The sequence below is a fragment of the Falco cherrug genome, chromosome 9, assembly GCF_023634085.1.
Source record: "Falco cherrug isolate bFalChe1 chromosome 9, bFalChe1.pri, whole genome shotgun sequence".
NCBI classification, from domain to species: Eukaryota; Metazoa; Chordata; class Aves; order Falconiformes; family Falconidae; genus Falco; species Falco cherrug.
This window is the reverse complement of record NC_073705.1, coordinates 37636838-37651152: the sequence shown is the minus strand read 5'-3', so window position 1 is coordinate 37651152 and position 14315 is coordinate 37636838. Positions and strand designations below refer to the sequence as shown.

The 14315-nt window shown below is 45.1% G+C and overlaps 1 protein-coding gene across 4 annotated transcripts in view; it reads right to left on the bottom strand.

The window, feature by feature from the left end:
- Positions 1 to 14315, bottom strand: part of ASCC1 (activating signal cointegrator 1 complex subunit 1) — a 40370-nt gene that overhangs the window by 25263 nt on the left and 792 nt on the right. For all 4 annotated transcript variants that reach the window (XM_055720207.1, XM_055720206.1, XM_005433430.4 and 1 more), the window contains exons 2-6: positions 13112 to 13233; positions 11783 to 11882; positions 10728 to 10825; positions 9104 to 9282; positions 1666 to 1802 (exon numbers count right to left, since the gene is read on the bottom strand). In XM_055720207.1, coding sequence (XP_055576182.1) covers positions 1666 to 1802; positions 9104 to 9282; positions 10728 to 10825; positions 11783 to 11882; positions 13112 to 13220 — 623 coding nt within the window. In that variant the 5' untranslated portion in view covers positions 13221 to 13233. The remainder of the gene's footprint in view (positions 1 to 1665; positions 1803 to 9103; positions 9283 to 10727; positions 10826 to 11782; positions 11883 to 13111; positions 13234 to 14315) is intronic.

The following is a 14315-nucleotide window of genomic DNA, read 5'->3' as shown; positions in this document are numbered from 1 at the left end:
CAGAATGCAGTTTTAAGTACATTTCAACATCCACTTACAAACACTGGAAGTAAATAGAGCTGTTTTAAAATCAGCTCCAGCTACTCTTGCAGGAAGGCAAAACCGAAAAAGTGTGCAGGATATAATATGCACTCCCACACCTGCAAACACACTGTGAAGTGTATCTGCTTCCAAACATGCCGCCTCCTTGCCTTTACCACCAGAACATCACAGGGAGGCAGGGCGCAGCAGTGAAAGCTCCCTGTGAGTAAGTGCCGTTGTCTCATTTAACATCGAGGTCTCTGGAAAGTACAGGGAGCATCTGGGCAGGCAGAAGTAATAAACACAAGTTAACAATGTGAGCCCAATTTTGCTCTAATCTTGCTCACTTCTGCACAGCTTACTCAAGAGACTGCCTTTGAGATTCTCAGCAAAGCTTCCCAGGTAGAATAAGAAGAGCGTGAGTTCCCCTCCCAGTATGTTTACTGGGAGGGAAAAAGTTCAAGTGTACTGTCATGCACGTCACACTGACAGCACTAAAGGCCACATATTCTAAAAAGGGTCAAAAGGGGTACATCTACCTTCACATGGCACTACCTGCATTTAGAAAAGTAAATGAACGCTAATGAAGGTTTATGTGGGTAGAAGGGAGCCTAAATTAATTTTGCAAGTATATTTATTTGGGTGTGGCAAGGGAAATAACCTAAAGGTTACATTCAAGTGTTGATTCCCCCTCCGCTAAAGGAAACAGAGAATAAAGATTTTCCCTGCCTCAGTTCAATCCACTTATGAGGAAGCTGGCATTTTCCAAATACTGTGGGTAGAGCCTTCTCCTGGAAATGTGCTTGCATTCAACAGCTGAACAATTGGAGCCATCATTTTAAAAGCAGAGGTACAAATTTTGGCCATGCGTTGATTCCCACAGATATCGGCTAGCACAGCATGGCTAATTCTTCATGCACTGAGACAATAAATAAATAAATATCAAGGATCTGTGCTGTATGTGCAAAGGCTTTGCAGAAATAAATAAAGTAATCCCTCAGGCCATCTCCAATTTCTAAGCTGAAGACAGATAAACTAATTACAGTGTCATTCAACCACATTTACAGTTAAAGCCCTAACATCTGCAGCTCAGCGTTAATAGGCAGCAAGAAAGCCCCAGCTCCGGAGCAGCACTGAACTGTCCTGGAGCAGCACTGAATGTTTCAGACTGATTACTCACATGGCTCATGCTGGCTTCCCTGCATACAGCTCCCCGCACTAAGAAATGCATGTCAAGGACACCTCAGCATCTGCTCTGAGGCAGGAGGGAAGCAGCGTGCCAGAGCCCACTGCAGGCAACGCATGAAGGTAATGGAGCTCATCCCTCCCTCTGCAGCAGGCAGGGGACAACAGCAAAAATTGCTCACACAAAAATAACGGGAAGGCATGTGAGAAAACGAAATGAGTAGAACAGGTTTTCATGGAATGCTGTGGATTTGAGCTGAACTGCAAGATGCTGTTAGACTCTGTGACTGCTCAGTGATTTCTACTGCTCCATTTGAAACGATTTGGCCTTTTTCTAAATTTCTAGAGTTGAGATAGACTATCAAGCTGCTTTTCTCTTTGCTGTCCCTTGTCAAAGACAGCTTGCTGCTTTTTCCCCACTCAAGTCCTTGGTGATGACATCCCTTTTTTATCACTTACTCCACAAAGTCCTCTTTGCATCGCTGTAGGAGGTCACATGCTTTCTGGATCTCTTGTTCGTTCAGAAGTACCAGTGTCCCAAGAGTCAGGTGAAGCTTTGCAGGGTTCTGGAACAGGCTGCTGCTGACCCCGTGATCCTACAAATCAGTCAGTCAATCATATATAAGTGTCTTACCCACACACACCCCTCCATCAGAGGAATAAATACTACAGAGAACAGGTACCAAGCCACTGGCATCAAACCTTTTACCTTTGCATCACTGGTTGGTTTCATAGTGACTCAAAGTTGAAACAAGAAACAAAATTTCACAGGCTTTGCAAGCAAGCAAGCTCAGCCTGGCAGACGAGGTGCAGCCCCCCACCACACACACACACTCCCTGCCTGCCTTTTCATCAGAGCTGCTGAACGGCAGCCTGGAAGCTCATTACAATAGGCTCTAACTCAGGACCCAGGAACAGCAGCACTCACTCGTACAGGGTTTCGAGAGGAGACTTCCACAGCTGTCAAAGTGGCAGCTGCCATCAGCAATGAACGCAACACAAGTCAGCACAGATTTAAAACCTGAGTTAAGTCCATTTTTTGTGCAATAAAGCTGGAACCAGCTGTAGTGACAAGCTCTAAACGGTCTCTAAATCCTGTCTAAACACAGGTTGCACCTCACAACACAAGCACAGCTAATACCAGCTCTGATAATTAAATTTTTCTTGTTCCCATGTGCCCTATAGCTTGCTAAGATGAATTAAGTTTAAATTCCCTTTATAAGAAGAGCTACGTGTTGTTGCTGGGGAAGAACTGTTCCCAGGTGGAGCAGTGGTTACATTCAACTTTAAGAAACATGCTCTTTTGTTCTAGGATGTTTATAAAAATACCTCGAGGATGGTTAACACACCCATATTAAAACAATTATTTCTACTTAGTGGCCATTTCCCTTCAGTGCATTAAGTATTGTCCACTTTTAACTCCAGAAGAAGCCAACTTGCCAGGCTTGAAGCCCTTCTCTGTCTGAAGGAAGTCCACTGACTGAGAATGACAGCTTTGAACTTTCTGGCTGTGCTTCTGAGTTTGAAAGAAAACCTTTCAGATGTTTAAGCACTGCATATCTCAGTCCGTCAGAGTTTAATGCCCCACATCTCACTCAGCATTTTTCATGCCTAATGACCACATCCATACTCTTCTTCACAGCAGTGCTTATGGATGGACTAGAGATGAGCCAGCCTACAACACAGAGGCTGGAGGCTCACTCCAGCAGCGACAGGCTGGCAAAGAGTGGTGGTGACCAGAAGAGAGAGAGCACGTACACACTTTCCACTGCTGCTAATTACTGCCTTGCTGACTGAAACCCCAAATTGTACCATGCTAGTAGTGGCAAAGCACATTGCAAACCTCAGCACTGCGCAGTAGCCTGAAACAAGCACAGACTAACTACATCAGGCACATCAGGAGCAGAGGAAAGAGGGACGGCTCCATCTCACTTCTCCCCACCCTCCCTTCTCTGCAGTAAAAGCCTTGCAGCTTCCTTTAATTCATCCTGCTGTTAACATGCATGACAGGACATGATTTCTCTCTGTCAGCCTTTTTTCTTCAATGGTATCCATAGCCAGAGAACATTTGGCCCATCACAAAACAATAGCTTGGATAACAGAAACTGGGAGAAGGTTCAATTTGTCCTGGCCATGGACAACCAGCCAACATCACTCCCACAGCACGCACAGATGATGTACAGTAACAAGAAAGTAGTTCACAGGTCAGAAAGCCAAAGCCCTACCCTTATTTTCTGCCCCAGCATGATTTGTACTGTAAACATTAACCTGTCCCAAAAGCAGCTTTTTCCCCTGAGCTTTCCAACACCTGAGTGTGGGCTGATAGCTGACAAAGCAATGGCACATCACCTCCACAAGCCACACTACTGCTGCTGGTGAGATTAGCAGGGAAGAGCAGTACACAGTGAGCAGGCCAAGACCTAGATAATCTTTCTGGTTTACTCCCTAGTAGTTCAGACAGCTCCTAAAAACCCTGCTTACAGCCCTACTCTTTCACAGGCTGGCAGATCCCACTTCTCCCACGCATAAAATAGATGCTACATCAGAGGTAGCTCTCCCTGGAACAGGCAACGATTCTGCAGGCATCTTAGCAGCCCTTCATGGCTCGATGCTGCTCACCAAGATGCAAAAAGCTTGAACCCACTTATTCTAATCCCAGATTATGATATGCTATCAGCAACCACCACGATGTCTCATGGGAAGCCACCCTGTCCAGTGCTATCAGCCCTCTGCAACCTGACCGTCAAGGCCAGCAACAGAACACAGAGCCTAGAAATGTGTTCATAACTACTGTTAATGAAAAATCACATCCCCCTCCAAGGAAAACAAGCCCAAGAGACATGATCCTGTCAACACTGTGATTTTGGGGCATTATGGACATCTTACCTAAGGAACCCTCTCAAGGTAAGCTACAACCACAAAAGCAGGAGCGAGGAGTGAGATTCAGCATCAGAGATGGGCAGAAGGATCCACTGAGATCTAAGCCACACTCTCCGACTGCTTCTCAGTGACAGACTCCTCTTTCACCAGTTCCCTCCCCTGTGGAATGGAAGGTAGGCACTCCTCATAGCACAAGCTGCAGCAGCTTGTGGCAAGCGGTGGCTTCCAGCCCTAATAAAAATGGAGCACCAGATTAGGGGAGTCGAGGTGTCACAGCAGGGAATCCCCATATCCTACAGGCGAATCTGAAAGCAGCATATTTGCAGGAACTCACCAGCAGATACAAACACATCAGACTATATAGTCTCTCTAAAAATTTACTGTTCAAACTTGGGTCCTCTAAGGATGAGGACCTCTAAGGATGCCTCTCTAAGGAGAGGCAGGAAGAATATCACTTTTATGCACCATCCATACGTGATGACTGGTCGTTTTAGCTTATGCCTCTCCGTGACACTGCATTGTCATGGTCAAAAAACCAACAACTCATTTCCACTCAGCCTTAAAATTTCTTTTTTTTCCTCCCTCCTGATACTTAGACTTCTACCTTTGCCTTCCTCCTTCAGAAGCAACACAGAAAGGGTTTTATCTGGAGTCTTCACCTCTCTTTGCAAAGTACAAGGACATTGCTCCTCCAAATCTAAGGCCCTGTAGTAGGGAAACCATAGACCACAACACACTTCAGGCCTTCTACATGACAAGGCAAAGGATTAAACTCCTTGGCTCTTCCTCCCTGGCTGCATCCTCTCTATTGTCTTAAGAGCTTCCAATGTTTGCAGACAGCTTTATGGTTTTGGGTTTTTTTCTTAATAGCAGGATACTGCGTGCCAGCCATATGCCCTCTCCCACCCTGATCCACAAAGGAGTGAGCCAGAAAAACAGCACTTCCTCAGAACTGACTGAAGAGCTGCAGGCTGAAAAACCTTTCCCATTTTCTGTCCCTTACACTCCAAGATACAATATCTCATTAGCAATGTTTGATATTTACAGGTTGCCATTTATTACAGCAATCATATTTCTTTTCCATGCTACATCTGCAGCCTGTTAAGGCTGCAAATGCTGCGTTTGCACAGCTCTGAAAGACCCAACTGTGATTTTTCACGGCAATATTACTGCAAAGTCTCTTCCCTTTCCCACCTGCATGCTCAGACAGACGTTTCAGTTCTCCTCACTCTGACACCTACATGACTGTGCTAGGAGACTTCCAAGGTCATCCACTCATCTGGACCTCCCACTGCACCACACCAGTAATGAGCCTGTCCAGGTGAGCCACCTCCCCGTATTTATACTAAATTAGCCTCAAAAGAGCCTCCTCTTGGCCCTGCTTCATTGCCTGGAAGCCCTGACCATACAACAGTGTGAATGACACATGAAGTGTTCCATATTTCAGCACAAGGTTCATCTTATAGAAAGTCTTAAAGACACAGACACAAAAAAGTTAGAAAGCATACACCCACTGACATAACCCTATGCTATAAAATATAAATAAATGGTTGTCATGGTAACTGCTTCAGAGAGAAATAGGGTCTCTCACAAATGCTCAATGGCCGGAAGAAATCCTCACACACACACCCCCTTGGTCTTGTCAATTCCCTTCCTTACCGCTATTACCAAGCTTCATTCAAAGACTAGAGTTTACCTAATTCTGCAGTGTTTCACACAAGCAAATTGCCACAGAAAGAGAAGCATACCACTTCTGTCACTGAAACCTATTCAGATTTCTCCAAGTATCCCGAGAAATCCCGTTGCTTTGGACAAATCTATAAGCTCTCTTATTGCTCTGTGAGGCACAGTTTTGAAATACTGTTTTTCATTACTGATGTGCTTTCTAGCAGAGACCCTGCTGTGAGATAAAGTGGTATTAGAGTGGCATTACTGGCTGCTGGAGTGATTGAGAGACATACGAGGCTGCAATATACTCCTTGAACTAAGAGGCAGCAATATATCTAGAAACCCTTATGCTAATACCAGGAGAAGAAAGGGCAGAAAAATAAAGCACCATATATTCCTAGGCTATACATATGCAAACCCCCAAATACCTGCTACTGACCAAATTCCACATTTCAAACTAAGAATGGGAACTCTAGAGCTGATGTAAGCAGGACCAGGAACATTTCAGGCCCTCCTGAGAGGCACAGGGCACTGAGCAGTGCTAACATAATCCCACAGCTCCCAGGCCAGGGCACCTTGTGCCTAAGCAGTGTGGAGAGCAGGAACTACAGCTCCAGACCTTCTGCCTCTACCCATAGATGTGTCTTGATACAGGGCAGCTTCAGCCGCCACCGTTCTGAGAAATTCCCAAAAGCACCTTGATGACTTGGCAGCAGCAAAAGGCATGCTATGTCTTGAGCACCATGCTCTTTTAGAGATACTGCTATTAATGATATTAGGAGGGTTTATGCCCAGGTGCTGGTTCTGAGTACAGTTCAAATCTGAGGTCACTGAAAGCCAGAAGTAGCTGTTAGGCTGAAATGAGTTCCCACATGCATGCTCACACTGAAGCAGAGCCTTACAGGACCCAGTGCTGTCCAGACATGGAACAAAAACTGCAGGAAAGAAAAAGAACGTCAGCAAGAGGAGGAAAAATTAACATGACTAGCCTGGTCAGCAGAGGTCTCGGCACTCCTCTGACCAAGCTTGGGTTTCTGCAGCTTTACAGGACAAGGAGCACATGAAGGTTTGCAGATGTTCCCAGGCAGCTCCTTCTGAACGTGACTGACAACACCGGGGAAAGCACCAAGATAAATTTATGAACATGTTTCTAACTGGATGGCAGACCTCTCTGGCTATGCAGGGATGCAAACTGACACTTAAGAGTGAGCAAGAGACAAACTGTGACAGAGACAGATCAGGAGGGGTCTGGAGAACAAGCAAGATTACCAGCTGAGGCTGAGCCAATGGAGGGCTGCAGAGATGCAACCAAACCAGCAGGCAGGAAAAAAGACTGCTCTGCAAGAAGAGCTAGTCCCCTGTGAGACCACTGTGTTGCAGGATTAAAGACACACAATGACAGCATGAACCACAGCATTAGCTGCAAAGATTAATAAAAGAGGCCACATCTTAGAGATATGACACTGAAAGGGCTCACCTGACACCAGGCAGTCTGGAAGCCAGAACCCAGCAAGACATACGCGATGACACTGATGTTACTGCCCTGCACAGCAGACAGGTCGGGGTTTGCTGTCCGCAGGGATGGACAAGAGAGATGCATAGAACTTGCTGGCGGTCAGCTAGAGGGAGGTGGAGAAGCAGATAAGTGGCATCCAGGATGTCAAGGCTTCTAGCAGGGCAGGGCCACATCTTGTGGGACATCAAGTGAATGGACTGTAACAGCCATAAACCCAGGGGGAAGGGGATAAAGAGCAAAAGAAACACCAGACCAAAAGCAGTGATCTCAGTCCGAGGCCAACAGTATGAACAGCCACTACCAGAGACCCATGCTGAAGTTACCAGCCTCTCAAAGAGCGACTTCTCTCCTGTAACTTTGGTGTCCCCACACAAGGACTGGAACTAGAAACCAACAGAGGGAGCCAGGACACCACTGATGCCAGCCCGAGATCTGGCACTCTGTCCAGCCAACACTTTCTCAGCCTAATGTTTCTGTCCCCCTGTCCTCAAGCCTATCCTTTATTAACGGCAAGCTTAATAAAGATAGCTGCCACTGGCTAATGGGGACAGGCAATCAAGTCAGTGATATCCTCCTAGCCCGAAGAACGGCTCCTCATGGCATTGTACAGGTTGCTAATCCCTGGATCTGTTGGCCAATTTATGTTGTATTTAACATCAGGTGGAAACTTGAGTGATAGAAAGCTCCTAAGATGTCATAGGCAGCTGGACAGAGAAGACAGACTTAGATCAGAACTGCCAGAAAGGACAAGACTGCAAAGCCAGCTCAGTTCTGCTCTTGGAGATGAGACAATTGACCTGCAAGTGACCACAAACACTGGAGCAAGAAACCCTATCTCCCCAGACATTAGATAATCCACACTCACAGCATGAAGGCATAGGAAACTAAACTTCTTAAGCCATGCTATCTGCAAGATTGTATTTTCTGCTTTAAAAGGCAAAAACAGAAGAGACAGACACGAAGGTAAGAATATGAGTCCACAAAACCCTGCTGCATGTATGCAAGCCGACCTGCAGCGGCCACAAAGAGGAACTCTTCTCTCCTGCCTAGACATATCCTCCCAGTGGACTCAGAGGACACAGCAATTTAATAATACCATTCCCACTCTTCAGCCTGGCCCTGTGCATTGACATACCACTTCTGTCAAACTAGAAGCACACTAAAATAAACCAGGGAATACACAGCTTTCACTTCATTCTGTTCCTCATTTCCCTATGCCTAACTATTTCCTGCTGTTCTCAATGCAAGATCTGAAGGCAAGTAGGAGGAACTGTCAGCACAAAGTCTCATGGGGAAGAAGGGAAGTGATTAGGTTTGCAGGATGGCATGTGCTACCAAGTCATTTCTTGCTCAGCTCAGGTAATGACACCCATATTCCTTCACTGTCAGTAACCAAAAGAAAAGTGAAATTGAAGCAGCAGCACACTTGTGAAATCATACCTGGTTTCACGGTTATGTTGAAATCATATAAAATATAGAAAAGTCCACTATATTATTTAGTGGTTTTCCTATTAAAAGCAAAAACAAAAAACCCCAATCCCAACCCTCTTTTGAATCTTAGATATCCTCCCACCTAGGAAAATCTCTGAGAAGAACAAAATATTTTCTAACAATTTACTAAGTAAGCCATTCCATTTTCCAGATTTCACAACAGCACTCAACAAATTCACAGCAGACCTGCCAACTGAAGTAAAAGGCCTGTTAAAAATACATTCCTAGGAAACAGAATAGAATAAGGCCTTCAAGGTAAATGCCAGAAAGCTATCTCAATGAACAAAATGGCACTCTGCTGAAGGACTTCCACTTGATTTTAATTCTTATGTGGCTCTGTACCTTTGAGCATTTCTCCAACACTTCCTCCTTGAACTGCAGGAACTTCTCCTGGATGGCAGGCTGGTTGAGAGCGAAGGATAGGAAATGTGTGAAGGGCTGCTTCTTACGGAAGCTGTCCAGGAGAACATCAATCCGCGTTCGGGCAGAGATGACACCGCTGCGATGCTGCCCTGTAATCACTAGAAGGAAACAAAGCAATACTTGTCTGGTTTCTGTGAAGCTACAGTGAAACTACTGACACCCATGCCCATGCAAAATAAAGAGTAATTAAACAGATCGTGATTTTACACAATACTTATCCATGCACTTTAAAATACCAATATTGGAGGATACTGTGAAGGTAAGAACATTTCACTCAGGAGATGCCGGGAAGGAATTAGAAAAACCTGCACAACAGCACCTCTCTACTGTTAGCCCCAGACTCACTGAAGAAGCGTTAGGAAATAAAACCCCCAACCATGCACAGAGAAGCCTTGCCAGACTCCCCACTTGACTTAAAATGCTTGACACAGCTGTGCTTTCCTCTGTAAAGACAGGATGATGCCATCAAAAGTATCCCTCTGCTCTCAAGAAACTCAGCTCCGAGTGCTTAAAAAAACAGTAACGACAAATCTATCATTTCAGTGGCTCTTCAGATTTCTAGAGCCTTATTTCAAGTTTTCATAAAAGCAGTCAAAGTAAAAAAAGAAAAGAAAAATCTATCAAAGATCGAGATGGCCTGTATCATTTCTGCATGCACTTCAGGGCACCAAACAGAGAACACTTGAGCTTGAAAGGAAAGAACGGCAAGGAGCAAAATTTTCTTGGCTTCCTATTATTAAGTTTTCAACATCTCTCAACCTTCCTAATAGTCCTTCATGGTTCTCAGAAAGAAGTCAAGACCCACTTCTTGAGAAGTACTGCCACGTTCCTGTGCAGCACCACAGCTGGATACCCCTATCACTTACTCCTCACAGCTCTGTCACAAGTTTAACTGTACACTGTGCCAATTATCACTGAAGCATGCACAAGGGGCCCTCTCTGGATACCCACTCAGGCAAAAACCCACAGAGGCCAGCCCTTAAAAGCAATGCCTCCTTCCTTTTTAAGTCACTGGAAATTATGAGAAGGAACATACGATACAAGAATGCATGCTCTCAACATCAGGATCAAGTGACACCAGAAAGGCAGCAACGTCATCCATCAAAACACTTCTCACATTAAAGCACATGCTCAAGTTTATTTTGTGCATAAATTACAACATGGTAACTTTTTCTGGATGTATATTATAGTTTCTTATTAATGGAAATGGTATTATTTTGAAATCAAAACAGAACTCAAACACATTCAGACCTAGTGTTCTCAAACCAGTCATTTAAGGCCCAGAACTGACTTCAGTGAGACTATTTATCGGCTTAAAATAGACTTTTTCCCCCCCAAAAAATTACACTGCTTTATAAGGATTTATAGACAGAAAAAATAAACTCAGAAGAAAAGTGAAGTGATTTTCCCAGGGCCGTAAAGTGAGTCATTGCCATGTCAAAAGCAGAAATTAAAGGAAAAACACCTATACCCCCTTCCGATTCAAACCGTGTCTGTGCAAGAGCCTTTGAAAGAACACTCATTTTGCACACGTTAAACTCACCAATTTCTCCTTCCACTCCAGGCTTGGGAATGCTGATGGAGGTTCGAGTCTCTGTTTCTAGTCTTTTCTTGGTCTCCCCTTTCTTCCCAATGATGTACCTGGAAGCATAAAAGTGCAAGAGTCACTCACAGTTTGTCACTGGGCCACTCTCCACCAAGTGTGTCCAGCCAGCAGGTTAACCACGCCACAGACGAACCAGGCTCCAAGCTGGCTCCGGGCAGTGGGTGCCTCCAGGCTCGGTATTTCCATACTAGAGGGATGCACGCACTCAGCTCCACATGCAGGACCTGGTCCAGGCACAGCGGCTACTCCCAGGACTCCGCGCGTGACCAGCCCAGGACCACAGGACAATGTTGAGCCATGGCTGACAACTGGCTTAAGCCAAAGTAAGACAGTCGGCCCATCAGAGCTCTGCCCAGCACATCCTGCCACAGCTTATTCGTCAGCTGGGTTATCCCTTTTTCCCATTACCCCAGCTGATGAAGAACTACAGGCTCCTTTTCTGCTTTTTACTGGACTCAAGGCAGTTGCTTGCCAGTATCCAAATACACAACAGAACACTTTTCTTTCTCTGCATTTCAGTAAAACTATTCAACCTACAAAACTGTCAAAAATAACTAAATAAAGCTTTGAACACTACAGGCTTCCTAGCAAACATCAGACTGGAGTCAATAGTCAATTCCAGTCGTGTGTGCTTTCTCTCAAAGCTTTCACAAACTCCCCCTGCCAGGCTGCTCACCCCAGTTCTTCCTCCCCTTCTCCCTCCGCTCCCTGACACTTTTATGTTCAAGGAAAGAGATGCTCAAAAACTCTCCTGCCAGCAAGAAAGCACCACCTGCTGTCTCTGTCACAGAGAAGGCTAGGAGTCAAGTGTGGCACAACTGCACTAGAAAGGCATTGCCAATTTTCCCTTCCCAAATGCTAAAATCCACATCCACAAAATGGAGTAAGTTTTGGAGATCTGGTGCTTACCCGACCTCAAAAAAAAATATTCTGCACTCAACTGCTTCCTCAGCCAGTGGCAACTCAAATAAACCAGAAACACACGGGCTCACTTGTATAATGGGCTGGGAACCTCCACTCTGCACTGAAAACCTTTCTCAGTCTCTTCCACCACAAAGGCATCACAGGGTTCATCTGTGCAGTCACCAGGACCTACCAGATAAAAAAACACAACAGACCTTGTACAACCTCTGTAAAGTTTGGCAGTGCTTTATGTAGGGCAACAGTCTCACAGCCGCCTTCTCCCAAGGTTAAATAAAAGAAGAAACTAATTCCTGTCTGTTGCAGGTAACTACTTTTTATTTCACTTTACTACCAGCTCTGGAAAACATAATGACTGCTTCCAAATCCACCAGGCTGAGAGGCGTAGGAAAGCAGTAGTTACAGCTCAGGTTTTCCCTCAGCTGGAAGTTATGCGGCTACCCAGTGGGAATGGTCTTTTCTCCTGGCAGGGTGGAAGCCACCAGCCCATTCAGAGACATGAGGAGAAATTTAAAATTGCAGAAGAATACAAATAAAAAGGTGAGGATAGTTTTCATTCAAGGGTTCAGGTACAGAGGTTTGGAAAACAGGAATTCTCACACCCTTGGCACAGAGGAATAGATGCACCTTTCTTCTGTGGGCCATTCAGTCGTGCCTGTTAGGACCAAACATGACTTCCAGAAAGAGGCCATGGTTTCTATCTCCTCTCCAACACATACAGGGACAAATCTGGGTGGCCAGCAGCTTATTAAAACTTTGTTAAATCCACTGAAAGGCAGGGTGGAGGAAGAAACAGGACACAATGGCCACAACCCTTTCCATTTGAGAAGTAACAGCTGAGCTTTTCTGTGCCCACTATTCATGCAGAACTATGACAAACATACACGCAGAAAGATAAAGTGAAATACATCAGAACAGGAAAAATTTCCCCCCAAAACAGGTAACACCTTCCAAAAGCCACATTGTGCAAGAAGCTAGTTCTTTAAGGAGCCAACATTGTAAGGATAGAGGATCTCTAGCAAGCAGCTTCCACTCCTGCCTTATCTGCAAATAATCACACTACTGAAAAGAAAGGCACTTCAGGAACCTGGGAAGGACAGGTTTACAGAGCTAATTTGTTTTCCTCTTTTACTGGAGATCTTCCATGGCCAGCAAGCAACATGACACCTGTATTAGGTAACCAGGATTACATCCACTTGTTGGTCAGCAGGATCATCAGGGACCAACGCAAAACATTTTTCTCCCTCTTGAACACCTCACTACACTGCATGGGCAGGTCCTTGTGCACATAAAGATATCAGAGATGACACCAAAAGCTCCCTAGGTCCCCAGTGTTGATGCTTTCAGCTGTAGCACATTCTGACAGCACCAAAGCCAACCCTTGCACAGCACTTTTTTACCTGCATAGAAATCCTCATCCTCCTCCTGCTGGTAGACCTGCTCTTGAATGAAATTCTTCCTGTATACTCGCCCCCCAATCCTTATCAGGGTGGGCCGGAGAATATCCATCCTGCTCCTCCTCCTAATACAAAAACAAAGACAGCTTTGCTAACAAGCCAAGGAAAGGTAAATTTCAGTTTCCTCAGGGATAATTCGTAAGAGGCATCAGGGAAGCTCTGAGGGACTCAGCAGTAAAAAGCGAGGTCTGTACCTCCAGAAGAGCAATAACTCCTTTTATGCATGTGTACGAGAGGCTTCAGAAAGGCAATACCTTCTCAAACCTTACGTCACTCATTCAAAGCCTAATTTTATGAGAATTTACAAGTATACTCCTTACCAGCTCGTAAAGCCCAGTCAAGTGAAAATGGAAAATTTAAGCAATGTAAGATATGTAAGACAGCATCGGGGTTTTTGCCCCTGCAAGGAAGTCAGCAAGTGATTGATCACTACTCTCTCTGAAACTCACAGGTTTTAGCTAAAACTCACTGCGGCCTCAATCAATGTGTGCCATTTCAGCACCATTCAGGATTCTAACAGTTTCACCTTGCCATTTTCCACAGCTGCAGACCAAAGAGACCCCAGCCACTTGGAAGGATTCCCCTACAACACTGACCTCTCTCAAAATACCTGACATCCCTGACATCCTCCACTAGTTTCTCAAAGGCCTAAGGAGCTTTTCAAAAGCAAACCCAGTTCCCTGGATCTGCTTGAGAGGCAGCTGGAGAAGGGAAACAAAGCACTCAAGGGGTCAGCACTGGCTGGTGTAAGCAGTTACATCTCCTGCTCTCCACCTCAGAGCACCCTGAGAAGTTTGAAGAACATGCATAAAAGTCTTACGCTACCCTGCATTATTCGAAACAATACTAGAAACATGGGGCACAGAGTTAAACTTTTTATGGTGAAGAACAGTGCAAAAAGCAAAGAACTGGCTGTCATCTGTCTGAGACTTCACATCTTCACTACTTAAATTTCTAGGTTCACTGAAATTGTTAACGTTGGGTATCTCGGTTTGCCTTGTTTTTAAAACAGAAATTTCTGTTGCTCTGAAAACAAAGCCTCCACCAAAAAAAAAATCTCCTTCATCAGGCTTACCTGTCCACTACAACAGAACCAGACAGGTGAAAACAAAGAGTTTGCCTTTGAAGATGCCTTTGTTCTAAACTG